At 42.3% G+C, this 27,994-nt stretch overlaps 2 protein-coding genes across 2 annotated transcripts; one reads left to right on the top strand and one right to left on the bottom strand.

The window, feature by feature from the left end:
• Positions 1-33: 33 nt before the first annotated feature.
• Positions 34-8,894, bottom strand: LOC117532288 (histone-binding protein RBBP4). Its single transcript, XM_034195606.1, has 11 exons — positions 8,794-8,894; positions 6,163-6,310; positions 5,920-6,065; positions 4,065-4,238; positions 3,870-3,985; positions 3,631-3,791; positions 3,419-3,545; positions 2,747-2,824; positions 2,063-2,197; positions 1,838-1,948; positions 34-466 (listed from the first exon to the last, which is right to left on the bottom strand). Exons 1-11 carry the CDS (start codon positions 8,819-8,821, stop codon positions 404-406), a joined length of 1,287 nt encoding a protein of 428 aa, XP_034051497.1. The 5' UTR covers positions 8,822-8,894; the 3' UTR covers positions 34-403.
• Positions 4,442-27,047, top strand: zbtb8os (zinc finger and BTB domain containing 8 opposite strand). The gene is made up of 8 exons (XM_034195607.1): positions 4,442-4,449; positions 14,681-14,768; positions 23,312-23,336; positions 23,465-23,586; positions 23,674-23,756; positions 24,413-24,465; positions 25,894-25,930; positions 26,509-27,047. The coding sequence occupies exons 2-8, from the start codon at positions 14,687-14,689 to the stop codon at positions 26,593-26,595; spliced, it is 489 nt and encodes a 162-aa protein (XP_034051498.1). The 5' UTR covers positions 4,442-4,449; positions 14,681-14,686; the 3' UTR covers positions 26,596-27,047.
• The last annotated feature ends 947 nt before the right edge of the window (positions 27,048-27,994 follow it).

Here is a 27,994-nt window from a genome sequence, read left to right as displayed (position 1 = left end):
AGCAGCACGTGGACTTTAAAGATTCACTTGAAGCAGCTTCACTGTAAATGTTTTATTATGAATATATTTAAGTGCACATGTATCAGATGCAGCACAAAAACCAAGTAAAGAACCACACAGAGACACGGCACAGTTTGGAAAAGTCACTAAAAAAAGAAGAAGGAACTACAGTATGTACAATTTGATTAGAAAGGTTTTTTGTTTTAAACTCGATGAATGAGTGACAGCTGTCTGAAGCTTTCATCACAATCCAAAGTGGAAAAACTACGAGTTTAAAAAAGAAGAGTGATTTTAAATACTTGACACCGTGATGACACCGCAGTGGATTTTTAAAACCACAGCTGCCGACGAGGTTTCACGCGCACCTTACTGCATCCAGAACCGGGTTTGTTGTGAACTGGACTCAAGCTTGGACCTCTGAATCTGCAGCACCTTCTGGGTCCTCGTCATTGTAGATATTTTCAGCCTGAAAGACAAAGTAAAAAAAAAAAAAAAAAAAAGACGAACTCAATGCACTTTAAAGCAGGCGAGTCTGATGGTTAATGTTTCCTACACTGATGTATTTTCTCACTATGGATAACAACAAGAAGCTGTTTTTGTTTTTATTATTATTATTCCAGGTTCTTTGGCCCATTCTGGATGATGGTCGAGGTCAGAATTACTTTTAAAGGGTTCATTATTGCAGAAGGTCACTGGGGTCAAGGGATTTGATTTTCAAGCCAGTTTGACTTTGAACCAGACTTGGTACACATGTATGTGGATTCTGGTCAACCAAAATGTCAATCCTTTGGGTCAGAGGTCAGATGTCCACCAGGCAATGAACTGTGTGGTTTACCATGAAAGTGAATTTAATTTAACCAGTTTAGTCCCACTGAGATCATGATCTCTTTTACAAGAGAGACCTGGACAATTATAATGTTTAGTGCTAACCACTAATCCACCGTGCTGTTCAACAGCAATGAACCCAAGTGACCACAACGTTACTGATGCTGTACTTAGCCTGTCATTGGTTATAGATAACACTAGTCAACAATAAATAAATAAATAAATACATTTTTTCTTGCATGGACTCTCTGAACTGATTTAGGGTCATTTCGGGGTGTTGAATCTGAGCTCACCTGTTTTCTAGCACTTTTTTTTTTTTTTTTTTTTTTTGCACTCTGCATGTTCCGTATTGATGAAATGCATAAAAGTTACTCATTCACTCATGAGTTTGATGCCACTAATCGCACAAAAGAAGCTTCAAAAGCATAATTTTTAAATCAGGTTTACGAGGTGTGAACAAGAGCCGTAATATCATTTATGGCGCTGAGAAGGTGTGCGAGACTGCAGCTTTTACTTCAGTGCTTCATACGAGAAATATGTTTTCATATCTCAAAAACATGATGTGACTGGCAAAAACTAACACCAGATTCGGATTCAGTTCCTCAAAATGACCCAAAATCTGTTGAAAAACTCCACACAAGAAAGATTGTGTCGACCAGTGTTATTTATCTCCAGGCATCAATAAACAGGAATAACGTCATGAACTTAAAGGACGCCACCAGTTACACTAATGACGGGCTGAGTGACACGTAATGATCAATATTGATCACGATACAGTATAATGGCTCTAGTTTGAGGAGTATCCTGATGACCACACCAGCGATTCCTAAAGTCTGGGCCCAGCCCCTTGGTGGGCTGGGAAGGTACTGCAGACAAAGACGTCAGCTCAGGTGTGCTCAGCCAATCAGGGACCAGGACGATACAAACTTTATATATTAAAAAAAAAAAAAAAAAGTGACTATAGCAGGCAGATATGCTGACAGTGCCACCGTGTGGAAAAGAAGTCTCATACCATCTGCCAGACTTGCATGATGTTGTCCTCCGATACTGAACAGATGACCCACGGCTCGTTGGGGTTCCAAGAGAAGTCTGAGATCTTTGCCGTGTGTCCTCCGTGGATGAACTACAGAGAAATGTGCATTAAAAATACATAAATAAAAGATGATTTATAATCACATTTAATACAGTAACACCAACACTCTTGGTTACCACACATCTTGGTTAGCACACATCTTACCAGCAGCTCAGGAGGACCGTCCTCAGCATCCTCTGGCGACTGTTCCTCACCGATCTTACTCAGGTCCCAGACGTTAAGGCGGCGATCCGTGCCGCTGGACGCCAGGATTGTTTCATTATGAGGGGACCACTGAACCTGTTCACAAGAACCGGGACACGGTTCTTCAATGATTTATGGATTAATTTGTTCACAGAGTTGCTAACGTTCTATAAATATTACAGCAGGCTAAACTGAAGCTGAACTTTCACAGAGTCAGAGAGACGATGTGGCAAACAACTGAGCAGTGAGCGAAATTTAAATCAGGAGCCGGTTTAGTGGACTGAAGAACGTAAAAACAGTCCTACTTGATCATTCACGTCACACTGCTAAAACACACGTTTAGTGCGTCAGGCGTCTGCCGGAAGCCTCGATGGATAGAAGGACCGGCGGGGAGCCAAACTGCATGATTTGTGATCTGGTGGTAAACAGAGTCTAAAAATGTCAACAGATCTGGAGTCTGTTCTGTAAAATTAATTGGTGCCAATGCTCGTTTGCTTTTATATCACAATATTGCAAGAAATGTCACTGTTACAAGAACAGGACAGAGTTTTGTTACGAACAATTACAAACACAAAAACAAAGCTCCACAAACAGTGGAAACTAAAGAAGGACTTTTATTTTGATGGCCAGACAGTTTCTTCTCACCTGGAAGATCTCATCTTTGTGTGACTCAAAGGAGTGCAGTTTGAGCTTGAGGTTCCTCAGGTCCCAAAGAGCCACAGTCTGAAGAACACAAGAGGCCCAGATTACACGCAATCCTGGGAATACAAAGAAAAAGCCAGAGCCGGTGTCGCAGACCTAACGGTCCGGCCCTAAAAATTGGCCCACCCTGCCTCCACTGTGCAAGTGTCATTTGGGACAACAGCAGCTCACCTGAGTCTGACTCTGACTCTTTTCACCCAAAGTGATCAAAGGGAATAATGTGATTATTAACCATCAGATGACAAAGTAAAACCTCTAAAGTCATTCTAAAGACAGTTTGAAGCAGAAACGAGGCGATAATCAGCGAGTCATTACTGACTATCTGAAATGACGGAGGTGCAGTGAACGCAGCAGCTAGCAGGGCGCTCTGATCACTTCCTCCATCTTTTATGATGAAATAATGCTGAATTTATGTGGAAATGATTGTTGTAGAAAAGCTTCAGATATCTGAGGCTGAGACAGATGATGACTGGAGGCAGTTTGAAACAGAAATGACGTGATAATCAGTGAAACGCGGCTGATGACGCATGCGCAGTGAAGGCAGGACAGACTGATTTTTAGGGGGGACTGTTCGGTCGGCAACACCGGAGTGCAGCACTCTGAGATCGGACCCACCTTGTCTGCTGAGCCTGTGGCCAGGATGAACTCACTGTAGGGGTTGAAGGACAGGCAGTTGACCTCAGCAGTGTGGGCGTCCACTGCATGGCTCGGCTTGGAGGTGTTGTTGGACCGAGTGTCCCAACTGTTCCAAATGGACAAAGATGCCATTGTTTAGAGGAAAGTCAACAAAACGTTAGTGAGTGGTGTGGTTACGAGTTGCCGTTTACATCATGAGTTTCTGGTCGTCGGCCACAGATCCAAAGAGCGACTCATGGAGCAGGTGCCAGGAGACGTCCTCCACCACTGCCGTGTGGCCTGTGAAGATGGTCTTGGCGTCCACAATCTTACCCTCCTTGGGTACCGTGCTGATGTCCCACAGACAGATAGTCTAAGAACAGAAACAAAAACCCGTTAGGGACACACACAAGATCCTACAAGGTGCTGTTTTGCAGCACCGTTCACCTACGTGGTCATCAGAAGCGCTGAGCAGGCATCCGCTGAGATTGGGGTTCCATGAGAGACCGTAGCCTTCCTTCTGGTGGCCTCTGAGCCGCAGGTCTGGGGTGCACTCTCCAGAAGGGTCTACAAGAAAAACAATGTCTAACAGGAAACCATCCGAACAGCTGGCGTGTTGCACGCCTTTGAAAACGTGCTTCCCAACCTGGCTTGGAGGGATGTTTGGTGTAATCAAAGACCAGCACGTCGCTGGTGGGCGTTTTGGTAGCGATGATACAAGGATTCTGGGGCATGTAGCGAGCTCGGTTCACCTCTCCCTCGTGGTTGATCTTGATCTCGATTTCTATTTTACCACTTACAGAACCAAAACCTCCAAACTCTGAAAGGACGCACAGAATGACTGTTACAAAGAGAACTCCCAGCATTCCTCAGCTCTCTCTGCCTTTGTTGCGACTGCATTGAAGACCGTGACATCAGCATGTTGTAAATTAAACAATCGGCAGCAGATTAATCAGCTGCTTTAATCAAGTAATTTGTGAAGAAACATCACTGTAACTTCTCAAAAGTGATAACTTTTTGTTTTTGATAAAGTGTTATTGGGACAGCACGGTGGCTTAGTGGTTAGCAATGGTGCCTCACAGCAAGAAGGTCATGGGATCAATTCACACCTGTGGCCTTTCTGTGTGGAGTTTGCGTGTTCTCCCCACGTTTGTGTTGGTTCCCTCCAGCTGCTCCGGCTTCCTCCCACATCCAAAGACATGCAGGTTAGATGGACTGGAAACTTTAAATTGTCCGTAGGTGTGAACGTGTTTGTTTGTCTGTATGTGACCCTGTGACAGACTGGGGTCCTGTCCAGAGTGAACCCGCCTCACACCCTATAACTGCTGGGACAGGCTCCAGTCCCCTGTGACCCATTAGTTCCACTCGTTTTATCAGATAGACCGTCATCAGAAGTCAGCCTGTAATGACTGGGAGGCTAAGGTAAGTGGCTATCTGCATAGTTATTTTCAGGTGTATAATCTGTACCTTCATTCTGTACATGGAACCCACTTTGCAACACAGTGTTTCCCTGGGACAAGTTTAACAACAGAGAGGAACTTAGTGCAGCACATGTGCACACCACAGCCTGTGCTGTTACTGAACATAAGGCATTTTAAATCCAAAACATAAGCAACATAAAAATAAGCCAAATGGCATATGGCAGTGATGGCATATTAGATGGTATATGATGCAGTTTGGATAAAAGAGCGTGTCAGATGGGCACGAAATGCTAACTCTCCGCATTGGAAATACTACAATAGAAATGTGAATCCATTTGACTTATTTACTTTTTTTTTTGTTCAGCTCTCTAATTTGGGAGGTTTGTGTAGTGTTGGAGTGTACTTTTATTTTTTACATTTATTCTTTTTTGTTGGAGTTTAAGTAATTTGATTCTTGAGAAAGTCATACACAGTTATTATGAATGAAAGCATGATTTTTATTTTTATTTATTTATTTGTAGGCAAGTCACACCAGAGTGCAAGTAGTAAACCTCCCAAATTAGGCTGCAAGTGAAAAAGATGACCCTCAAAGCATTTAAAAACGGAACCTAGGTTGAAATATGATAATGATTTATTCATGATAATATGTCAAAGTGGCTTCAATTTGCTACAATTACAGGTTGTAATGATTTAAACAGTTACACATTAAGCAATTCTGACCTGCTTTAAAATAGTTTTGACTAAAACTGCTGGATTTAAACAGCTGAAAACTAGAGTAAAAATCCCTTCAGCTGCTCCTTTGTTTGCACTCGGGGTCGCCACAGCGAACCCGAGGCGGATCTGCAAGTTCAATTGGCACAAGTTTTACAGTGGATGCCCTTTCTGACAAAACTCCACAAAACTAGAGTAAACTGTCTTAAGCCAGAATGGCTGGGCCTACCGTAAGCCACAAAGCAAACATTTCATTTTTTAAATAGACTATTTAAAAGGGGTGGAGCCCAGTCATTTTACAAGACAACTGTTTTTTGAGCCTCAGTGAAAGTATGCCAAAGATGTCGTGTGCATGTTAGACTCCCTCACCGCCTTTCTCGCTGTCATAGTGGGAGGCATCAAACTGGGCATCGTCATTTGGAAGCTGAACACTGGCGATGACCAGGTGATTCTGCTCGTCTGACGTGTGGGTCCCCAGAACCAGCCTGTGCACACTGTAATCTTTGCCCTCCGGTCTGCACACCCACAGAAAACACACATTAGCACTCAAAGCCACGGTTAGGTTTGGTGGTTAATTACACTCAGTGAGCATATGTGAAGGTGGCGCCTCACCTGGTGACGTCAGGTAGCCACTGAGCGGTGAGGCTGGGCCACTCCAGGGCGTGAGTCATGACCAGGTCGTACAGGAAGGGCGTGTTCTTCTTCCAGATCTTATACTCCTCATTGATCACCCGCTCCTCCACGGCATCATCAAATGCAGCTGTTGCAAGAAAACATTCATGCAGATTGATGCTGTCAGTCATTAAACTAACTTTACTGGACCAAACACCACAGTGACATGAACCTCACCTTCCACAACTTATGAGATACAATCAATCATTCTGACCATCATACTCTAAGTCACAAAAATAACCCTCCTTCCCATTTCAGGGTTGTGACTTTCATTGCCAATTTCATTTTTTTTTTTTCAATTATAGCACCAAATCACAACAAAGTTGTCTCAATGCACTCCAATAAATGTGTTTTTTGTCAACCATTGATGATATGGTTTGTCTGTAAAATATATTAAAAACAGTTTTACAGCTGAAACAATGACTCAATCAAATGAAAAAAATTATTAAATATCCAAATGGTTATTCAAAACAAACAAACAAAAAAGTGACTATGTTTCTGGTGTGCCAGAACAGTTAGGTATTGCCAGCTAAAGTTGTGATCAGAGGCACTGCGGTGGCCTAGTGGTTAGCACTGCTGCCTCACTGCAAGAAGGGTGTGGGTTCACTTCCCACTTGGGGGCCTTTCTGTGTGGAGGTCATGTCGGTTCCCTCCATGCAGGTTAGTCATATTGGTGACTTTAAATTGACCTTAGGTAGGTGTGTGTGTGTTCCTGTGACAGACTGGCATCATGTCCAGGGTGAACCCCGCCTCTCACCAGTGGTGGGCATAGTTCCGCTAATCCGATAGCAGATAATTATTGAAGCTAATGTTTTTTCTATCGGATTAGCTTTTCAGATAAATTTTAAAACCACCAACGGACCAATTATCTTCTGATAAATTTAGTTCTGATAACATTCAGTCCGATAACATTTTCTTTGCTGTTAAAGTTTAACAGTCAAAAACGTTTGTAAACCCTAAAATCAAACATTTTAGTCTGTTTGTTGTGTGTTTCTGACTAGCTGCCTGTCGCTTGCTGATGACGCCATCATTAAGCGCAAAACGTGATTGGTCAGACGATGCAGGGAGCATTGTGGGTAGTGTAGTTCAGGTTCACTTTGGACGTTACAGTGACTCGTCCGCTTGACACAAAAACAAAACAGACTAATTTTAACACTATTTTATTTTATTTCTTTGTGGCTGTAGTTTAATTGCCAAGACTCGGTGGGGGAGAGGAGCTCTCATGGTGCAGCTGTGTGTACAGAGGGAGGGACTTTTCTTCATGTTTGGCATTGTTTTGGATTTAAAACGTGGATTATTTATTCAGATGAATCCCACTGAAACTAACAGGTAAGAACTTATATTTCATACGTGTCTTTTACTCTGCCAATCGATGCATTAATGGATGTATTTCGGTTGTTTAAGTCGCAGGGTTCAAAGCAAGTGAAAAAAGCAGCAGCTTTTTAGTTTGTAAATGATGGTGTATCTAATACTGAGATAAACTGTGACTTCTAATACTGTGCGTTACTGCTTTTGAAAGATGATGACAGTGTTTGGGGTTTTATTTTTTAATTTACTCATTTGTTGTGTGTTCTTTGTGCTTGTGATCCTTGAATTTACGCAGAAGCCCCTGTGGTGCTTAAAGTGAAACTGGTTTATCAGAAGCCGACAGTGTAATCTGATGAGGCCGCGTCCAAATCAATACTAATAGTTATCGGTTATCTGTAATAAAGATAAATTTGTTTTATCAGTTTATCATCATAAAATATAACTTTTCAGTTATCTGATTAAACAAATCATGAAGCAACTATTTATACAGAACTGAATTTTGCCACTTTGTACGACATCCGACATACGAGAATATGCCGTGATTACGGTGAGATAATGAAGGACGTCGTGGCGCTGAAGCTGTACAGGAACCAACAGGCAAATTTTGGGGTTAGCGTGTATGTTGGGCAGTTCAAATAACAATGTTGCAGTACTAACATCAATTTGCGGTTTGCATACAATATGTCCCAAAAACAAAAAATTAACAAAATAAATAACCATGTCAATTTCTCTACCTTTTAGTGACAACATTCAAAAGTCTGACAATAAATCAATAATCAGTTTATAATTAAACAGCTGTCAGAAGAATATTTTCTAAAGAATTTTAAACTCACTGGTTGTTCTAAATATTTTGAAATAAGTTAATAGACAAGAATAAATACAATCTCTCTTTTTTCCCTTTTATACATATTGATAAACTGAATAACTGAGTTTTGGTCAAACAAATGGCACATTATTCAACGACGAGAATAATGTCAGACGTTATTTTAACTAGCAAACAACGGCAACGTTACATCAAATGTATACTACATATACATACGTAATAAGATATAATGACAATAATACTAATTAACTTCCTGTGAGGTTGATGCTAAATCATAAGCTAATTTAGCAGCTAACGTTAACCGGCTACTTGATAACAATGAGCGGTGACAAACTCTGGAACGCCAACAAACACCGGTAGGTCGCAACATATATTTAACACCGTATCGGACACAGACACGAGCATCTTCTCCTTTTCCTAATAAAGATAAACGCTCTTACCATCTTTGTCAGCCATTGCGGCGCACATAAACACCTAAACCTGGAGCAGATTTTAGGCAGCACGAAGGCTCGCTATGGCGCCAACGGCAACGTCACTGTCCATATATGGAGGGACGGATCGATACTACAGTGCCGATAACAGTGACCCTCGGCAACAACGACGTTCATATAAATATAGCGATATTTTACAAACAGCCAACGATCCCAGTACTGTACAAGAATTTATTGATTGATTGAGTTTATTTAGTAAAATAATGTACAAAGTACATATGTAATTGCACATTAAAATACACAGATAGTACAAGAAAGTCAAAACCACTTGTTTCCATTGTGGTATATTACATGATGTGGTGGCACAACCTGGGGCAATGTCATGAAATCATATTTTATTGGGTGAACCTGCCAAAACCCATCCAGTCTGGCTTTGAAGGATCGCTGCTGACAGAGTATTAGCTATTTTGTCCGGGAGGCTGTTCTATGGGTCCACTATGGCATATAGTACTTTTCCATCTATGTCAGAAGCTCAAAGTGCTTTACAGTGATGCCTCAGATTCACCCACACACTCACACTCATGTCTTGGTGCTGCCATGCACTACACACCTGGAGCAACTTGGGGATTAAAGACCTTGCCCAATGGCCTTTAAATTTCAGTTTAATTTAATCTTTATTTAAGGGGTGATTTATCCCATTGAGATCGAAACCTCTTTTGCAAGAGAGACCTTTCCAATTCACCTAACCTGCATGTCTTTAAATGTGGGTGGAAGCCGGTGTCGCAGACCGAACGGTCCCCCCTAAAAATCGCTCCACCCTGCCTCCACTGTGCATGTGTCATTTCGGAGCTCAGCAGCTCGTCTGAGACAGAGTCTCTTCACCCAAAGAAATCAAATGGATTCATGTGATTATTAACTGTCAGATGATAAAGGTACAACCTCTTAAATCATTCTAAAGTCAGGCTTAAGCAGAAACAAGGCCGTTTTAAGCAGAAACTCTGTGAAATTCTGTGACATTTTGAAATGACCGACACGTAGTGAATGCATCAGCTAGCAGCTCGTGTCGCCGCGGTGCTCTGATCGATCACTTCCTTCATCTTTTATGATGAAATAATGCTGAATTTATGTGGAAATGATTGTTGTAGAAAAGTTTCAGATATCTGTGGCTGAGACAGATGATGACTGGTGGCAGTTTGAAGCAGAAATGAGGTGATAATCAGTGAACCGCAGCTGATGACGCATGTACAGTGAAGGCAGGCGTATCGATTTTTAGGGGAGGCGATTTGGTTGGAGCACCCGGAGGAAACCCACACAAACACAGGGAGAAATTGCAAACTCCACAGGTGGGAATTGATCCTATGATCTTCTTGCTGTGAGGCTACAGTGCTAACTACTAAGCTATCGTGCTGCCCTTTAGTGATTTTCTGGCCAAACAGAGGTTTGAATCGAGGATCCTCTGGTCTCAAGCCCAACGCCTAACCACTGGACCATCACCTCCCCACACAATCCTATGAAAGAATTACAACTTCCTCATATTTTGTCTTGGTTGCTTCTTTAAAAAAATTATAGCTGTAGTCTCTGATACTTAAAGCTGTACAGCCTTTCAAATGTCACAAAAGTGACTAAATTTACTTTCTACCAAAATCCAAGAATTATAATGTCGGCTTGTTTTTGTAACATGTTGCAAAATTCCAGCTCATTTTAATGAAGAGAACATATTTATCCACAGTGAATATTATCATTTGCTTCTAACGCCGTTGTGTAGATGAACTACAGTAGGAAGTGCGAGTGTGCGCGCACAAGGTTTTGAGATGACCTTTGACCTGACCCACTTACTTGACGCACGTTAACATCTGAAATGCCAAAATGCCATGGTCATCTACCGTTGACCATGGCATTTTGATTAATAGACTGCTGGATATGGTCGGCATGTCAGGTCCTGTATTAGAGTGGTTTGGTTCTTACTTGGTTGGTGGAACTTTTAGTGTTTCTGTGAACAATGTGATGTCTGAATCTGCTGATCTTTTGTGGGGTGTGCCACAGGGCTCAGTCCTGGGTCCGATTTTGGTCCTGCTGTATATCCTTCCTCTTGGTAAGTTGATGCAGCAGTTCTGTGATGTGTCCTACCATCTGTATGCTGATGACTTGCAGCTGTACTGTTCTTTTAAGACAACTGAAGCCCAGAAACTTTGTTCTCTCAAGGATTCAAGGATTCAAAGGAGTTTATTGTCATATGCACATAGGAACATGTTCCCTGCACAATGAAATGTGTTTACTGCATTTAACCCATCCTAATTGCCAGTTAGGAGCAGAAGTCGCCTTTATGGCGCCCGGGGACCCAGCTCTAGATGTATGTCCCTGCCCTGAGTCACGAGCATGGCTGAGCAAACCTTGACCGGCTTCATGACACACTTAACAACAACAACACACATAAGCCGGTCCGGTACATAAACACACATAAAAGCACACACAAGGAGAGTATTGGGAAGAAAACACCTCCATTGCTGCTGTGTTCAACACACACAACACCACTGAAGCAAAAAAAAAAAAAACCCATAAGCACAGAAAAACAGTAAACAATCAGACAACAGACGACAGCCGAGACTTGAATGTGTCCAGTGTTCAGACAGACAGCCCGGAGGCCGCCCTTGGCACCATCAACAGGCCTTATCTGTCCATCCTGGGGGGGGATCCCAGTCCTGAATCAGTCCACCAGAGTCCAAGGTCCCACAGTCACCATCACAGGACTGGGAGGGGGAAAGACAAGAGAGGCGGGGTAAGACGAGGAGCGAGGCATCAGGAGTGTTCCTCGGGGGGAGGAATTTTATCTCAGCGGCCTTGAAGGGCAGCTGGTGTTTGGAAACCAAATAGATATCCAGATTAACAGACGCCTGAAAGATTCCACTGTCTGAAACTTCAGAGTGGCTCCCAAGTACATCTGAATAGAGGAGAAGAGATGTGGTCATTACTGACGATCAAAGCGGTTTTCCAGTGCAGCCATTCTCCCCGAGATGGATTCCAACGCGTGGTTAACACCCGCCGACTGAGCTGACACTGCCCTTCCAATCGAATCGATCATGTGGGGCAGCCTGGAGGGGCCAATTAATGCTGCCTCCACCTTCTTAATTTTCCGGTAAACCAGTGCTATGGCCGCTCCACACGGCAGAAACCTGGTCACCACAGCTCCAAATAAGTAAACATCTTCAACGTCCTCCACAGACAACGTGTACAGGCACATGACTTGCCACCTCCGCCAGCTGTCCATCACGTAACCAGCCACATGTGTCCCGGCAGGACAGGTCGGGTCCTCCGCTCCCGAGTGTCTTGTAGAAAAAATAGTGTCAATTGCGTTCAGAGACCACTTGATTAGATCCATTTTGCCGTTTCCAGAGAAGCAGGGCTGGCAGCCTCACAGACAAACACGCTACAGTAGCAGGAAAGTTGGGGAGGGAGGAGGAAAGAAAAATGCGACCGTCCCAACCGAGAGCAAGAAGGCAAAAAAAAAAAAAACATTAGTTGTTCTCTCTCATTAGTTGTCTCACTAAAATTACAGAATGGCTTACTGAAAACATCCTGCAGTTGAATTCTAATAAGACTGAGACACTGATTGTAGCTCCAGATGGTGCTATGTCTGTCATTAAGAATCACCTTGGTAATCTGAGCAGCTCTGTTAAAGGCAGCCTGCGTAACCTAGGTGTCACTTTGGATGGAGGGATGTCTTTGGAACATCACACTAGGCAGCTCGTTAAGAACTGTTTTTTCCAAATTCGTAACATTTCCAAATTACACAAAATGGTGGCTTTTAATGATCTAGAGATGATTGTACACGCATTTGTTTCTTTGCGACTTGATTATTGTAACAGTCTCTTTACATGCCTCAATAAGAAAGAGCTGGCCCACTTACAAGTAGTGCAAAACTCTGCTGCACGACTTCTTACCTGCACCCACAGGAGAACACATATTACTCCTGTCCTCAAGTCTCTACATGGCTCCCTGTTTTTTACAGGATAAATTACAAATCCTCATGCTGACCTTTAGAGGTCTACACAGGCAGGCACCCAAATACATTAAGGACCTGATCCAGCCTTATGGTTCCAGCAGGAGCTGGAGGTCTTCCAGTCAGAACCTGCTGATGGTTCCCCGTACATGTTTCAAAACTCAAGGGGACAGATCCTTTCATCCTTTCAAGCTGTGGCACCTCACCTCTGGAATGAGCTTCTCTTTTCCCTTCACTCACTGGATTCTGTGGATGTTTTTAGACAGCAACTAAAGTCACATTTTTTCAAACTGGCATTTAAGTTTCAATTATTTTACTGTTTTTATATTTGTATGTGTTGTTTTTCATTGTCTATTTATATCATGTGAAGCACTTTGTGACCTTGGTCTGTGAAAAGTGCTATATAAATAAAGCTTACTTACTTACTTACTTATCTGTAAGGTGTCTTGTAAAGCACTTTTGGTTACAAAACAATGTTTTTAGAGTTAGAAGTACTTATTTCTCACAAACCTTTACAATATATATGAGAAATGTTGTATTTATATAGAAATAAGCTGTTTCAAAGTGTTTTCCACCATCTTGGTTTATTTGTTCAAGCAAGCAGCCAGCTGACGTCACATTGACTTTCTTTACTCTGATTGGCTGACTGATTGGCTGATTGTTCGTTTTGTGAATTGTTTTGTTATTTGTGTCTGTATCATGGCCCAAGCAGAGGGTCACCCCTTTGAGTCTGGTCTGCTTGAGGTTTCTTCTTCAGAGGGAGTTTTTCCTTACCACTGTTGCTCTGGGGGTTGGTAAGGTTAGACCTTACTTTTGTGAAGCGCCTTGAGGCAACTTTGTTGTGATTTGACGCTATATAAATGAAAATAAATTGAAATTGAAACCGGAGCACCCAGAGGAAACCCACACAAACATGTGTAGAACATGTAAATTCCACACAAAAAAGGCCACAGGTGGGAATTGAACCCATAACCTTTTTGCTGTGAGGTAACAGTGCTAACCACATTAATCACCGTGCTGTCCGGTGGTTAATGTGCCTGGTTTCAGTGCGGAAGGTTCAAATCCTATCCCCCATGTAACATGGAGTTGCATCAGGAAGGACATCCGGTGTAAAACTTGTGCCAGATCAACATGCAGATCCACCTTGGATTTGCTGTGGCAACATAGTGTAGAGTTCAGTGTGTAACCCCGAGTGAAAATAAGGGAGCAGCTGAAGGGGCCTTATTCAAAGAACCTAGAAATAAGCCCCAAAACATGGTTTGCCTCATTGACTTTCTTTGCTATACAGTAATTAAAACTAAATTTTGTATTTATTATCCATCCTGTATCCCTTTCTTGTACTGATATTTTGGCTCCAGTATCTTTGATACTAATATTCTGTGTTTTCCAGTCAGGTTTATTAATGTAATATTTTTAAGAAGGCATGCTGCTAGTGGAACCATGTATCTGGTTACTTGATGTTAATGATTACTTTGCCTTTCATCCAGTCGTATTCAAATATTTCCTGGAAGTCACAAAAAGAAAACCGACACCTCTTCTTGATTTAATCTGATTTTTTAAAATCCATTATAACATTGAAGGTACGCACCAGGGCTTTCATTGTATTTTGTGAATGTAACATTTGCACAACTTGCTGTTGAATATGAAGTGTGAACGTTACAATTTATTTATTTATTTGCCACAGCTGACAACTTTTGGATTAAAAAGACTTTCATAGCATGCCGCGTTGGTGTGATATCGATAAAATAAATCGGCAATATCGTCCGCGTGAGTGCAATTAGCCAATCAGCAGTGACCAAAGCGGAGGCGTTTCTGCAGCACTTAACTACTTCCTGTCTTGCATGTTGTTACGTCGGTGTGGAAACTTAGTTAGATTTATTGTTTTTTAAACCACTAAAGGTTGGAATGGACGACCGTCAGTTAGATCTGACTGAGGCACAGAAAGCAGTTAAAGCCAAATATCCGCCAATTAACAAGAAATACGAATGTGAGTCAGAAGTTTTCATCGAGTTCATGGAGTTAGCTTAGCCACATTCTGCTAATATCCCCTAAAACAGTGTTGTTTATAACGTATAATACTTTTTATAATTTGTGTTTTCGTCTCTGGTTATAATCACACTCTATGGCAAGAACACGTTTTCCAATTATTAATGATAGTTTTTAAAAAGTGACCTGTGTGTTACGTGATAGACACCGGTATAATAACTTTATTTTTTCCTTTTATTTTGAAACAAGAAAATAAATATTATTAACATAACATGTAATTAAATTAACCTATAGGCTTTTATTTGCTGACTTGCCAGTAAAACGATGAGAGAATTCCCTTTGAAATGTTGGACCACACTGATACTGTGATTCCAACATTATTCATCTGATTTGGATTTAATCATAATCAAAACAAAGATTGTGTTTATTATTGTCTTTAGCTGTATACTGCATTCAGAACTCTTGGACATTCAGAAAGACCCAACATTAAAAAAACCCTGCTGCCAGAAAAGTGTGTTCACGAGATAACCTTGCAGAGCCTTTAAAATGTATTTTTATAATTTGATTCATTAACTGCTGGCCTATACCACAGTAGAGCTAGGCCAGGCTAACGTTATCTTTAGGGCTAAATGAAGGAGTCAAACATGATGTTTTTGCTGATGTGTGGTGCTGCTAATTTCATGAATTGTACATAGAATGTGAATATATCACATTAAGTTGAGTTTTTTTATTGTCATGTGCACTGTTGTGTCGTTTTAAGCAGCGTTCCTGCTGTGCAGGAGTTGTAAGGTGCCTAAATAGTGAACAGAGCTGTTACAATAAATACTTCGGGGATGATAGTAATTAGGGCTGCAGCTATCGATTATTTTAGTAATTGAGTATTCTATTGATTATTCTGGCAATTAATCAAGTAATCGGATAAAAAGTACTTTTGCGTTTTTAAAAATCATCAACAGTCCAGGGTTAAGCAATGGCACAATGTCGTTGCGCCATCACACAGATTGTCAAATTGAGTGTATCCTTTTCTGTTTTCATGGGTAATTATTTATTTTTTAGTTTTGGATCTTTTCCGGTGTCAGGAGCTCAGCCCTCCCCTGACACCGGACCCGTAAGCACAGGCGATCGGTGTAATCCTCAGTCAGGCTGCACGTGAACGTGAGCACAGCCTGTGAAAAACTGGGCTCTGGAGCGCAGCTTTTCCACAAAAGCCACACTGATAAATCCGCTCTGCACCCTGTCGATGAAAACTTGACTTAAAGAGCACGTAGAGGCCTGAATCTATTCGCCCGGCCGCCGGGGACGCAATGCCGTGTCAAAATGTCTATTCGCCCGATCGTCGCATGAATAAACTCGATCCAAAAAATTCTCACACGAGTGAAAAATCGGCTGAAAAGGGGCCAAAAACTCGCACATTTTGCTGAAATGGCTTTCTGTTTTTGTTTTGTTTTTTTTGGTGGGGGTGGGGGGGTCCCAACTTGTAAAATTTAATGATTTTTAATTTTTTTGTTTGTTTGTTTTTTTAAGGTTGATGGACTGGGTCCCTGCGTGAATTTGTTTAATCCCTCTTTCTCTGTGATTCAGCAGATGCATTTCAGCAGGAGGTTGAACATGCAGCTTCACAGTCAGTTTTTTTTTTTTTCCACACAACGCTTCACAAACAGTGTTTGTGAAGCGTTGTGTATTGCCCAGAAAAGTCAAACATTCAGCAAAACAGTCTGAGCAAAACACAGAAGAAAGAGTGGACTTTTGCAGAGAGGATCTTTTTTCAGAGACTGTTTGTCCGTGTGTCCGGGGACGGAGCTGCGACTCGCCCAGTGTGAAGAGGGTGCTGAGCCCCCCTCACACCGGGCAGAGAGAGACAGCAGCCGGCCGCCGGGCGAACAGCCCCTCCCCACGTAGAGCGGAGAGCAGCCAGCGGAACAAACCCTGTGTCTTTTTAAAAACAGACAAACACAATGCTTTGCTTTAAATGTTCAGTCAGTCTGTTTCAGACGTGGACTCTGTTTCTCTTAAAAAGCTTTATTTTACTCTGTGTGTTGCATTGGAAAGCTGTAGCTTTTGATGCTACATTGATTAGCTCTTACGCGGCTTAAGCCCTGGTCCCACCAAATACTGAAGGATGAATCATGAGTCACGCAGCATGTTTTTTGGTACAAAATCCAGTTAATCAACAATCACGGGAGAATAGTGGCTCTGGGAGGCTCTTAGAGGCAGAATATTCAGCTAACGATGCACTAAGTGTGGCGCTAATTTCAGGAAGTCCAAAATTTGGCAGCAACGGCGTGGGGCAGTTTGTGTACGCGGTACTATGAGAACTAATGAGGATTTTAGAGGCATGTTTGTAGTGAGGACGAGGCTGTAAAAGCCCATTATCCGAGCACCTGGAGGAGGACAGCACAGACTATTTTGGCTCAGCCCTCTTGCTCACTACAATCCCACCTGCTTTGTGTGCCCAACGCCGAATACAAAATAATTATTTTGTAGCGGATTAATCATTTTCTGTCAGTTTGGATTTTGAAAACACCTGTAATCACTTCTGGAATAACAGAGGACTGTTTCATCTGGACCCTTTTTTCCCTTTGGCTTGTGCACTGAGATGGAGAACATATTTGAAACAGCTTAAAAAGTAATTATTTGTAATGTTTTTATTGTAGTAGCTTGTTAAAGCAGTCACATGTTCATTCCTTCTATATAATCAGCTGTAAAAGTATGTTTATGATAGATTTAACATCTTGTTCTAATGGATCAGATGAGGCATGCTCTGTGCACACTGACGTCAGCTTGAAAAAGAGCGATTTTGCAGTCAATAACCGACGGACACAAAGTTAAAAGTTGGATCTCATGGTGTCAAAATGACTGTGTGTTTAAAGCCGGGGAAGAAATAAACCCAGCGAAGCCGCGGATGGAAATGAAGCCAGCGAGAAGAAGTGCAGAGGCGACTGCTCAGGGACCTGTTGTTCAGTTCTTGCTGGTCTGGTGCATTTAATGACTCTGGAACACAGGTGAACAGCGGCCTGGTGCATGGCGCACACCGGCCGGACTGTGCAGGAGCATTTTTTTTTTCTTTTGACTGCTTTTGACAACATCTTGTAATAATAGTAATAATGATCAATCAATCAATCAGTTTTTTTTATATAGCGCCAAATCACAACAAACAGTTGCCCCAAGGCGCTTTATATTGTAAGGCAAGGCCATACAATAATTATGTAAAACCCTAACGGTCAAAACGACCCCCTGTGAGCAAGCACTTGGCTACAGTGGGAAGGAAAAACTCCCTTTTAACAGGAAGAAACCTCCAGCAGAACCAGGCTCAGGGAGGGGCAGTCTTCTGCTGGGACTGGTTGGGGCTGAGGGAGAGAACCAGGAAAAAACCATGCTGTGGAGGGGAGCAGAGATCGATCACTAATGATTAAATGCAGAGTGGTGCATACAGAGCAAAAAGAGAAAGAAACAGTGCATCATGGGAACCCCCCAGCAGTCTACGTTTATAGCAGCATAACTAAGGGATGGTTCAGGGTCACCTGATCCAGCCCTAACTATAAGCTTTAGCAAAAAGGAAAGTTTTAAGCCTAATCTTAAAAGTAGAGAGGGTGTCTGTCTCCCTGATCTGAATTGGGAGCTGGTTCCACAGGAGAGGAGCCTGAAAGCTGAAGGCTCTGCCTCCCATTCTACTCTTACAAACCCTAGGAACTACAAGTAAGCCTGCAGTCTGAGAGCGAAGCGCTCTATTGGGGTGATATGGTACTACGAGGTCCCTAAGATAAGATGGGACCTGATTATTCAAAAACTTATAAGTAAGAAGAAGAATTTTAAATTCTATTCTAGAATTAACAGGAAGCCAATGAAGAGAGGCCAATATGGGTGAGATATGCTCTCTCCTTCTAGTCCCCGTTAGTACTCTAGCTGCAGCATTTTGAATTAACTGAAGGCTTTTTAGGGAACTTTTAGGACAACCTGATAATAATGAATTACAATAGTCCAGCCTAGAGGAAATAAATGCATGAATTAGTTTTTCAGCATCACTCTGAGACAAGACCTTTCTAATTTTAGAGATATTGCGTAAATGCAAAAAAGCAGTCCTACATATTTGTTTAATATGCGCTTTGAATGACATATCCTGATCAAAAATGACTCCAAGATTTCTCACAGTATTACTAGAGGTCAGGGTAATGCCATCCAGAGTAAGGATCTGGTTAGACACCATGTTTCTAAGATTTGTGGGGCCAAGTACAATAATTTCAGTTTTATCTGAGTTTAAAAGCAGGAAATTAGAGGTCATCCATGTCTTTATGTCTGTAAGACAATCCTGCAGTTTAGCTAATTGGTGTGTGTCCTCTGGCTTCATGGATAGATAAAGCTGGGTATCATCTGCGTAACAATGAAAATTGAAGCAATACCGTCTAATAATACTGCCTAAGGGAAGCATGTATAAAGTGAATAAAATTGGTCCTAGCACAGAACCTTGTGGAACTCCATAATTAACTTTAGTCTGTGAAGAAGATTCCCCATTTACTTGAACAAATTGTAATCTATTAGACAAATATGATTCAAACCACCACAGCGCAGTGCCTTTAATACCTATGGCATGCTCTAATCTCTGTAATAAAATTTTATGGTCAACAGTATCAAAAGCAGCACTGAGGTCTAACAGAACAAGCACAGAGATGAGTCCACTGTCCGAGGCCATAAGAAGATCATTTGTAACCTTCACTAATGCTGTTTCTGTACTATGATGAATTCTAAAACCTGACTGAAACTCTTCAAATAGACCATTCCTCTGCAGATGATCAGTTAGCTGTTTTACAACTACCCTTTCAAGACTTTTTGAGAGAAAAGGAAGGTTGGAGATTGGCCTATAATTAGCTAAGATAGCTGGGTCAAGTGATGGCTTTTTAAGTAATGGTTTAATTACTGCCACCTTAAAAGCCTGTGGTACATAGCCAACTAACAAAGATAGATTGATCATATTTAAGATCGAAGCATTAAATAATGGTAGGGCTTCCTTGAGCAGCCTGGTAGGAATGGGGTCTAATAAACATGTTGATGGTTTGGATGAAGTAACTAATGAAAATAACTCAGACAGAACAATCGGAGAGAAAGAGTCTAACCAAATACCGGCATCACTGAAAGCAGCCAAAGATAACGATACGTCTTTGGGATGGTTATGAGTAATTTTTTCTCTAATAGTTAAAATTTTGTTAGCAAAGAAAGTCATGAAGTCATTACTAGTTAAAGTTAATGGAATACTCAGCTCAATAGAGCTCTGACTCTTTGTCAGCCTGGCTACAGTGCTGAAAAGAAACCTGGGGTTGTTCTTATTTTCTTCAATTAGTGATGAGTAGAAAGATGTCCTAGCTTTACGGAGGGCTTTTTTACAGAGCAACAGACTCTTTTTCCAGGCTAAGTGAAGATCTTCTAAATTAGTGAGACGCCATTTCCTCTCCAACTTACGGGTTATCTGCTTTAAGCTACGAGTTTGTGAGTTATCCCACGGAGTCAGGCACTTCTGATTTAAAGCTCTCTTTTTCAGAGGAGCTACAGCATCCAAAGTTGTCTTCAATGAGGATGTAAAACTATTGACGAGATACTCTATCTCACTTACAGAGTTTAGGTAGCTACTCTGCACTGTGTTGGTATATGGCATTAGAGAACATAAAGAAGGAATCATATCCTTAAACCTAGTTACAGCGCTTTCTGAAAGACTTCTAGTGTAATGAAACTTATTCCTCACTGCTGGGTAGTCCATCAGAGTAAATGTAAATGTTATTAAGAAATGATCAGACAGAAGGGAGTTTTCAGGGAATACTGTTAAGTCCTCTATTTCCATACCATAAATCAGAACAAGATCTAAGATATGATTAAAGTGGTGGGTGGACTCATTTACATTTTGAGCAAAGCCAATAGAGTCTAATAACAGATTAAATGCAGTGTTGAGGCTGTCATTCTCAGCATCAGTGTGGATGTTAAAATTGCCCACTATAATTATCTTATCTGAGCTAAGCACTAAGTCAGACAAAAGGTCTGAAAATTCACAGAGAAACTCACAGTAACGACCAGGTGGACGATAGATAATAACAAATAAAACTGGTTTTTGGGACTTCCAATTTGGATGGACAATACTAAGAGTCAAGCTTTCAAATGAATTAAAGCTCTGTCTGGGTTTTTGATTAATTAATAAGCTGGAATGGAAGATTGCTGCTAATCCTCCGCCCCGGCCCGTGCTACGAGCATTCTGACAGTTAGTGTGACTCGGGGGTGTTGACTCATTTAAACTAACATATTCATCCTGCTGTAACCAGGTTTCTGTAAGGCAGAATAAATCAATATGTTGATCAATTATTATATCATTTACCAACAGGGACTTAGAAGAGAGAGACCTAATGTTTAATAGACCACATTTAACTGTTTTAGTCTGTGGTGCAGTTGAAGGTGCTATATTATTTTTTCTTTTTGAATTTTTATGCTTAAATAGATTTTGCTGGTTATTGGTGGTCTGGGAGCAGACACCGTCTCTACGGGGATGGGGTAATGAGGGGATGGCAGGGGGAGAGAAGCTGCAGAGAGGTGTGTAAGACTACAACTCTGCTTCCTGGTCCCAACCCTGGATAGTCACAGTTTGGAGGATTTAAGAAAATTGGCCAGATTTCTAGAAATGAGAGCTGCTCCATCCAAAGTGGGATGGATGCCATCTCTCCTAACAAGACCAAGTTTTCCCCAGAAGCTTTGCCAATTATCTATGAAGCCCACCTCATTTTTTGGACACCACTCAGACAGCCAGCAATTCAAGGAGAACATGCGGCTAAACATGTCACTCCCGGTCCGATTGGGGAGGGGCCCAGAGAAAACTACAGAGTCCGACATTGTTTTTGCAAAGTTACACACTGATTTAATGTTAATTTTAGTGACCTCCGATTGGCGTAACCGGGTGTCATTACTGCCGACGTGAATTACAATCTTACCAAATTTACGCTTAGCCTTAGCCAGCAGTTTAAAATTTCCTTCAATGTCGCCTGCTCTGGCCCCCGGAAGACAATTGACTATGGTTGCTGGTGTCGCTAACTTCACATTTCTCAAAACAGAGTCGCCAATAACCAGAGTTTGATTCTCGGCGGGTGTGTCGTCGAGTGGGGAAAAACGGTTAGAAATGTGAACGGGTTGGCGGTGTACATGGGGCTTCTGTTTAGAACTACGCTTCCTCCTCACAGTCACCCAGTCGGCCTGCTTTCCCGGCTGCTCGGGATCTGCCAGGGGGGAACTAACGGCGGCTCTTTTCCATGATGAGGAGAAGAGCAACAGTCAAATAACAGTCAGTCAGGTGGTGGAGGGGTCAGTATGTCAGAGAGTTACTGATAAACCTAATGGCCTGTGGGTAGAAGCAGTTCCCCAGCCTAGTAGTCCTGGTCTTCAGACTCCTGTGGTGTCTGCCTGATGGTAGGAGTGTGAAGAGTGAGTGTTGAGGGTGTGTATTGTCCCTGATCAGGTTGTGTGTCCTTCACAGGACTTTGGTTTGGTAAATGTCCTATATAGCAGTACTGACTTGTTAAAAATGTATTTCAAGATGCATTTTCAGCATCCGTAGCATTGTTGTCTCTTTAGTTGCTAATGTGGGTGCCATGGCTGTGAAGCTAACTTGGGGACCTCACGTTACTCAGTTTCCTCAGGGGTTTCCGACTGAAAATTCCGGTCCGACATAGCATTCAAGGCTTTTTTCCCTGAGCTAGAGGATTGAATCTCCCAACCTCTGAAGGTTCTGTATGCAGCCCTGACACACTTTTTTTTGAAGGATGTTGCACACCAGGAAGTTGATTATATTGGAGACACCTGTTGTTCGTCGGAAACAGAGCAAAGCAAAAATGTGAAAAAAACTAATTCAAAACCCAACCAAGCTGGGGTCTGGTGGACTCCGGGGCAGCCATCTGCCTGGTACGACCTGACATCCTGCCAAATCCTGCCAATGTAAGCAGCCTGGTCACCAATGACACCCAGCTGATCAAGGCAGGCGTGAAAGGGAGGAAGTCGCTTAGAACACCAGAGGATGATTGCACCTGTTCGGGCTTGCTAACATCTAGGAGCTGTGTCTGGACTTGTTGACCTGCTGGCGGCACACCTTAGCCAACACCTTAGCCTAGCCACTTACATCTTATGGCTAAAACGCCCAGCTAAAACGCCTCCTTGATGACTACGATGGCTGTCACCAAACCGAGCAGGTGCGACATGTCATTAGGGCAGGTTGACTCAGCCCGTCTCACTGCATCCTTACCTACTGGTCCCCTTTCCTACTAAAATAATGGTTGAAGACATTTTAGAGGATTAAGAAGGAGTTGGAACTGCTTGGGTTAGAGTCGAGCTAAATATATCATGTTTACTTTGTGTGTGTCTCCAGTATGATGGGCTTCCAGATGGGCTTTTGGATCCACATGTAAATGGTATAATGTGTAGTTTGTCATTTTTAGGTTTGTGTCACATGATGTGTGTGAAATATGTTTCCTTCTTGTGTGTGTACTTTCCTCATCTGATTGTGTCACTTTGTTTCCATCATTTCAGATTTGGATCACACAGCAGATGTACAGTCAGTGTCTTTGTTTTTTATATATACATATATATATATATATATATATATAATTACAAGAAAGTAATCATCATGACGTGTCCGTTTCACCACTGGTCTTTCCGCTGATGGCTGTTTTGTCTTTGCAGACTGCACTCGTGGGGTGACACTCTGGAAGAAGCATTCGAGCAGTGTGCTATGGCCATGTTTGGGTACATGACGGACACAGAGACGGTGGAGCCCATCGACACCTTGGAGGTGGAGTCTGAGGGTGAGGCGGTCTGTCGCCGTCTGTTAACAGAACTTCTTTATGTCACTGACACCAAACTCACTTTTTTTTCTTGTCCTCTTCTAAAAGGCGACGACATGGAATCACTTCTTTTCCATTTCCTGGATGACTGGTTGTACAAGTTTTGTGCAGAGCTGTTCTTTGTTCCCAGAGTGAGTTTGGTGGTCAGGGATCAGTTATGTTTCACTGGAACAGGCAGGTCCATAAGTACGTGGTAGTTACGATGTATTAAAATGTATAAAACTGGTTCTGATTCTTAAATGGTTAATGTGATATTTTTGTCTAAATCCCTTGAATTGAAGCTAAAAGTCTACAGTGAGCACGACTGTTTAATTTAAACTCCATTGTGATAGTGTACTGATTGTCCCTGTCCAAAAACCTATGGACATAACTGTATATTAGACCAGGCTCAGTATTTTCACTGCATTCTGTAACAAAAAAATCTATTCATTTCAAAAATATATGGGTATATTTGTGAATCATCTGCCTCGTTATCAGACTTGACCCCAAATTTCAGTCTCCTGAAATAGTTTCATGAGGAGGTGATGGTCTAGTGGTTGAATGTTGGGCTTGAGACCAGAGGATCCTCGGTTCAAACCCCTGTATGGCCGGAAAATCACTAAGGGCCGTGGGGCAAGGTCCTTTACCCCCTAGTTGCTCCCGGTGTGCAGTGAGCGCCTTGCATGGCAGCACCCTGTCATCGGTATGTGAGGCATCACTGTAAAGTGCTTTGAGCTTCTGATATAGATGGAAAAGCGCTATATAAATGCAGTCCATTTACCATTTGTCACGTCTCTTTGTCTTCAAGGAGGTCAAAGTTGTGCATTTGGACAGGCTGCACTTCAAGATCCGCTCCATCGGGTACGTTTTACTGCTTTTCCCCAAATATGTTCTTGTTCCTAAACTGGTCCTTCTTGGCCCAGTAACACGCGACTGTATATTTGAAGACTACACTCTGAAAATCCAAGGGATATTTTTCTTTTTTTTATGTTTCTGCTTCAAATTGAACTACAGCCTCCAGAAAGACCTGCTTTAAACTGGCGGGTTGCATATGAGCGGCAGTTTCAGAGCACTTCCTGTCTGGAGTGCTTTGCTTTTTGCCAGGCCCAAGTCTAGTTTTCATTTAACCTTTATTTAACCAGGTTAGTCCCATTGAGATCGAGACCTCTTTTGCAAGGGAGACCTGGACAATTTAAAGTTTCCAGACCATCTAACCTGCATGTCTTTGGATGTGGGATGAAGCCGGAGCACCCGTAGGAAACCCACACAAACACGGGAAGAACATGCAAACTCCACACAGAAAGGCCACAGGTGGGAATCGATCCCATGACCTTCTTGCTGTGAGACAACAGTATTAACCACTAAGCCACTGTGCTGCCCAAGTTTGGATTCAGAAATAATGTATTTTTGATCAAGATGCTCCAGACAGTTTCATGTTTAGTTTGTGGAAATGCCCTATTTGGTGATACAATGGTTTTGCTTTTATGAGTCCCCCCCCCCCCCAGTTGAACTTATTATTGTGAGAAGCCTTTAGGGACCTGATGTTTTCAGTGAGACTTGGATGCTGACCAGTGACCCAAAGTAACAACTGGATGTCTGTGGTACCAGGTCCCTTCAGAGGATCCTTGGAATGACTTTCAAATGAACGGTTCTTTAGGGAGACATCATGAGAGAACATCATTAATTCATTCTTTTTCTGATGCCTATCTGGGTCTGGGTCATGGTTGCAGTAGACCAAGCAGCTCACCCCATACTTCCCTATCCTTGGCCAAGTCCTCCAGCTCTTCCTGGGGAATCCCGAGGCGTTACAAAGTCAGCGAGGAAATATAATCTCTCCAGCATGAAGACCAGGAGGCATCCTCACCAGATGCCCAACCCACCTCCGCTGGCTCCATTTGATGTGAAAAAGCAGCAGCTCTACTCTGAATTCATCCTGGATATTCAGGCAGATAGATGTCTGCCTGGATGGTTGCCATCCAGGACCTAAATTGGTGTAATAGTGTGGTGGATGTGGAAGTGCATGCTAGCAGATCCAACCTCTTAATCCCTAGAATCTCAGAAAAGGCTTTACACTGATCCCATAGGGAGCAATATTTTTGAGGTTACCTTGTTTAACAGTTTTTTGTTGTTGTTTTGAAATTTCTTTATTTTTTATAATTATCTCAAAGGCTGTTCAGTTAGTTTTGATTTCTCTGTTGGTGGACTAATAAATTAGTTGAATAATTACTTCATTGAATTGGATATTTGTTGTCTGCTCTTCTCATGTCAGCTTCATTTTGTTTCTTACAGGTGGGGTGAAGAATTTTCTCTGTCGAAGCATCCGCAGGTAAAGATGCCTGTTTTAGCAGTACGAAGGAGAAAACCGGTTCCAAAGAACAGACACATGCTCTTCAGATCAGTTTCCTGTTTCCATACTGTGGGAAAAACACACTGTTCAAGAGAAAGAAAATCACTTTCTCTTTTATGACGTCAAACCTGATGAAGGGACAAAAGCCAGAATTCTGACTATGCTGCTCTAGACTTTGGTAGGTTTAGAATCTAAGCTGAAGTCCTTATGTCCTTTGCTGGTTTAGACGAGTCTGGATTAGGCTGACTTCCAGATCTCAGCATGTTTGAAAACCTTTTTCCTGCCAAAAGCCTAAATAGAACCTGGATAATTAAACAACTGTTTGCACATCCACGAGTGGCACAGTCGTCCATCACGTCATCCTGTCGCAGACGGTGCAAAGCCCACCTCCGTCACGCTAATCTAATGTGCTGCTCAGAAACAGGAAACTGATCCGGAGGGAGCGAGCAGTCTTAGTATTCCGATTCCAGCAGCCCAGAATACAGCTTCAGAAAATATGAAGTTTAGTTTAAAAGCATCTTTAAGTGTTTAAATTATTATTATTATTTTTATTTCAGGGAACTGAGGTGAAAGCCATCACGTATTCCGCCATGCAGATCTACGATAAAACAAAGGCGGAGGTATTTGCCATTATTGATATCTGACGATACCTCAGGAGGCTGATCGGACTGCTAATCTCATGGATCTGAAGCAGCTGTGTGACTTTAAAAAAAAAAAAAAAAAAAAGCAAGGCACGGATGACTGACTTGAGAGAGGTGGAGTTTTTTTTTTTTACCTCCATGTTTAACTTATCAGCTTCTGATAATGGATGCCACCAAAATGAGTGAGAGTGATTAAATATTTCAGACATCACATTGTAAGTAGTAAATAAGCCGTTCATGAATGGCACAGATATACAGGTAAATATATGGTGACGGTCATTACCAACTCCTTGAAGTCTAATTTGTAATGACATTTTTAAGACTTGATTTTATTTTAAACAACATAAATTTGACATTTATTCACTACAGATATTGTATTGATGCCTTATTGGTCATTGTAGATGTTTGTTTTTCTGTGAGATGAAATTAAAAGTTACACTTGATACCATCTGAACTGTGTGCACAGTTCATGACAGCTATTCATGAGGATATGCCACATCCTCTGGGCTGCTTTTGGTTCTTCCAGTCCTTTCTTGTACGCTGGATCATGCCCACAGAAATACACCTCATGAACAAAATGTCACCATGTGACTCATACGCCTCATCTGATTCTCCTGAAATAACTGGTTGTTTGACACACAGACATTCCAGCGGGACCCAAGTATCCCCTGAGGAGACCCAGAAAGACATTTAGTGGGTCCCATGGGTCACTGGTTAGCATCCAAGTCTCACAACCATGCAATAAGACAGAAACCACCAGGGCCTGAAAGACTTGGACCTTCATCCTCTTGCAAAGGTATAGGCACCACCATAAAACCTCTGTCCAGCGTTATGTTCAGACAAATGTGGTGTAGTTTTCGATATGATTGGAGCATCTTTTAATTTTGGCCCCTGTGTAATTCAATTGAACCCTACATGGCTGCCTATTGAAAATTCAAGTGGACACCCTGCCTTTTCAAAAGGGTAATGTCTAAGGTGTATTTGTGCCAAAATTGGTGCTTGCATCACCATTTGAAAGTTTTTTTTCCAGTTATTTGCTGCTCTAACAACAAGGAATTATAAAACAGCAAAGCAGCCGGAGTCCATTTGTTACAAAGGCACATGGCTCAAAAGATAATGAAGAGGTGAAGAGCAGAGTCCTAGTAAAATGAACAGCAGGCTCGGGCATCTTTTCCGGATGCTCCCTGGACGCCTCACTGGAGAGGTGTTCCGGGCACGTCCCATTGGGAGGAGGCCCCGGGGAAGACCCAGGACACGCTGGAGGGACTACATCTCTCGGCTGGCTTGGGAACGCCTTGGGGTTCCCCCGGAGGAGCTGGGGGAGGTGTGTGTGGATTGGGAGGTCTGGGCGGCTTTGCTTGAGCTACTGCCCCCGTGACCCGACTCCGGATAAAGCAGAAGA

Source organism: Thalassophryne amazonica, chromosome 19 (genome assembly GCF_902500255.1).
Source record: "Thalassophryne amazonica chromosome 19, fThaAma1.1, whole genome shotgun sequence".
NCBI classification, from domain to species: Eukaryota; Metazoa; Chordata; class Actinopteri; order Batrachoidiformes; family Batrachoididae; genus Thalassophryne; species Thalassophryne amazonica.
This window is presented reverse-complemented; position numbering and strand designations above follow the sequence as displayed.

What these genes read in the sequence shown, in the direction of transcription:
- LOC117532288 (XM_034195606.1), bottom strand. Translation starts at nt 8,821, where the DNA reads ATGTGCGCCGCAATGGCTGACAAAGATG. An exon ending in CGCAATGGCTGACAAAGATG is followed by an intron (nt 6,311 to 8,793) that starts GTAAGAGCGTTT and finishes TTCTTGCAACAG; the next exon opens with CTGCATTTGATGATGCCGTG. An exon ending in CTATGACAGCGAGAAAGGCG is followed by an intron (nt 4,239 to 5,919) that starts GTGAGGGAGTCT and finishes GCGTCCTTTCAG; the next exon opens with AGTTTGGAGGTTTTGGTTCT.
- zbtb8os (XM_034195607.1), top strand. Translation starts at nt 14,687, where the DNA reads ATGGACGACCGTCAGTTAGATCTGACTGAGGCACAGAAAGCAGTTAAA. An exon ending in GATCACACAGCAGATGTACA is followed by an intron (nt 23,337 to 23,464) that starts GTCAGTGTCTTT and finishes TTGTCTTTGCAG; the next exon opens with ACTGCACTCGTGGGGTGACA. An exon ending in CTTGGAGGTGGAGTCTGAGG is followed by an intron (nt 23,587 to 23,673) that starts GTGAGGCGGTCT and finishes CTCTTCTAAAAG; the next exon opens with GCGACGACATGGAATCACTT.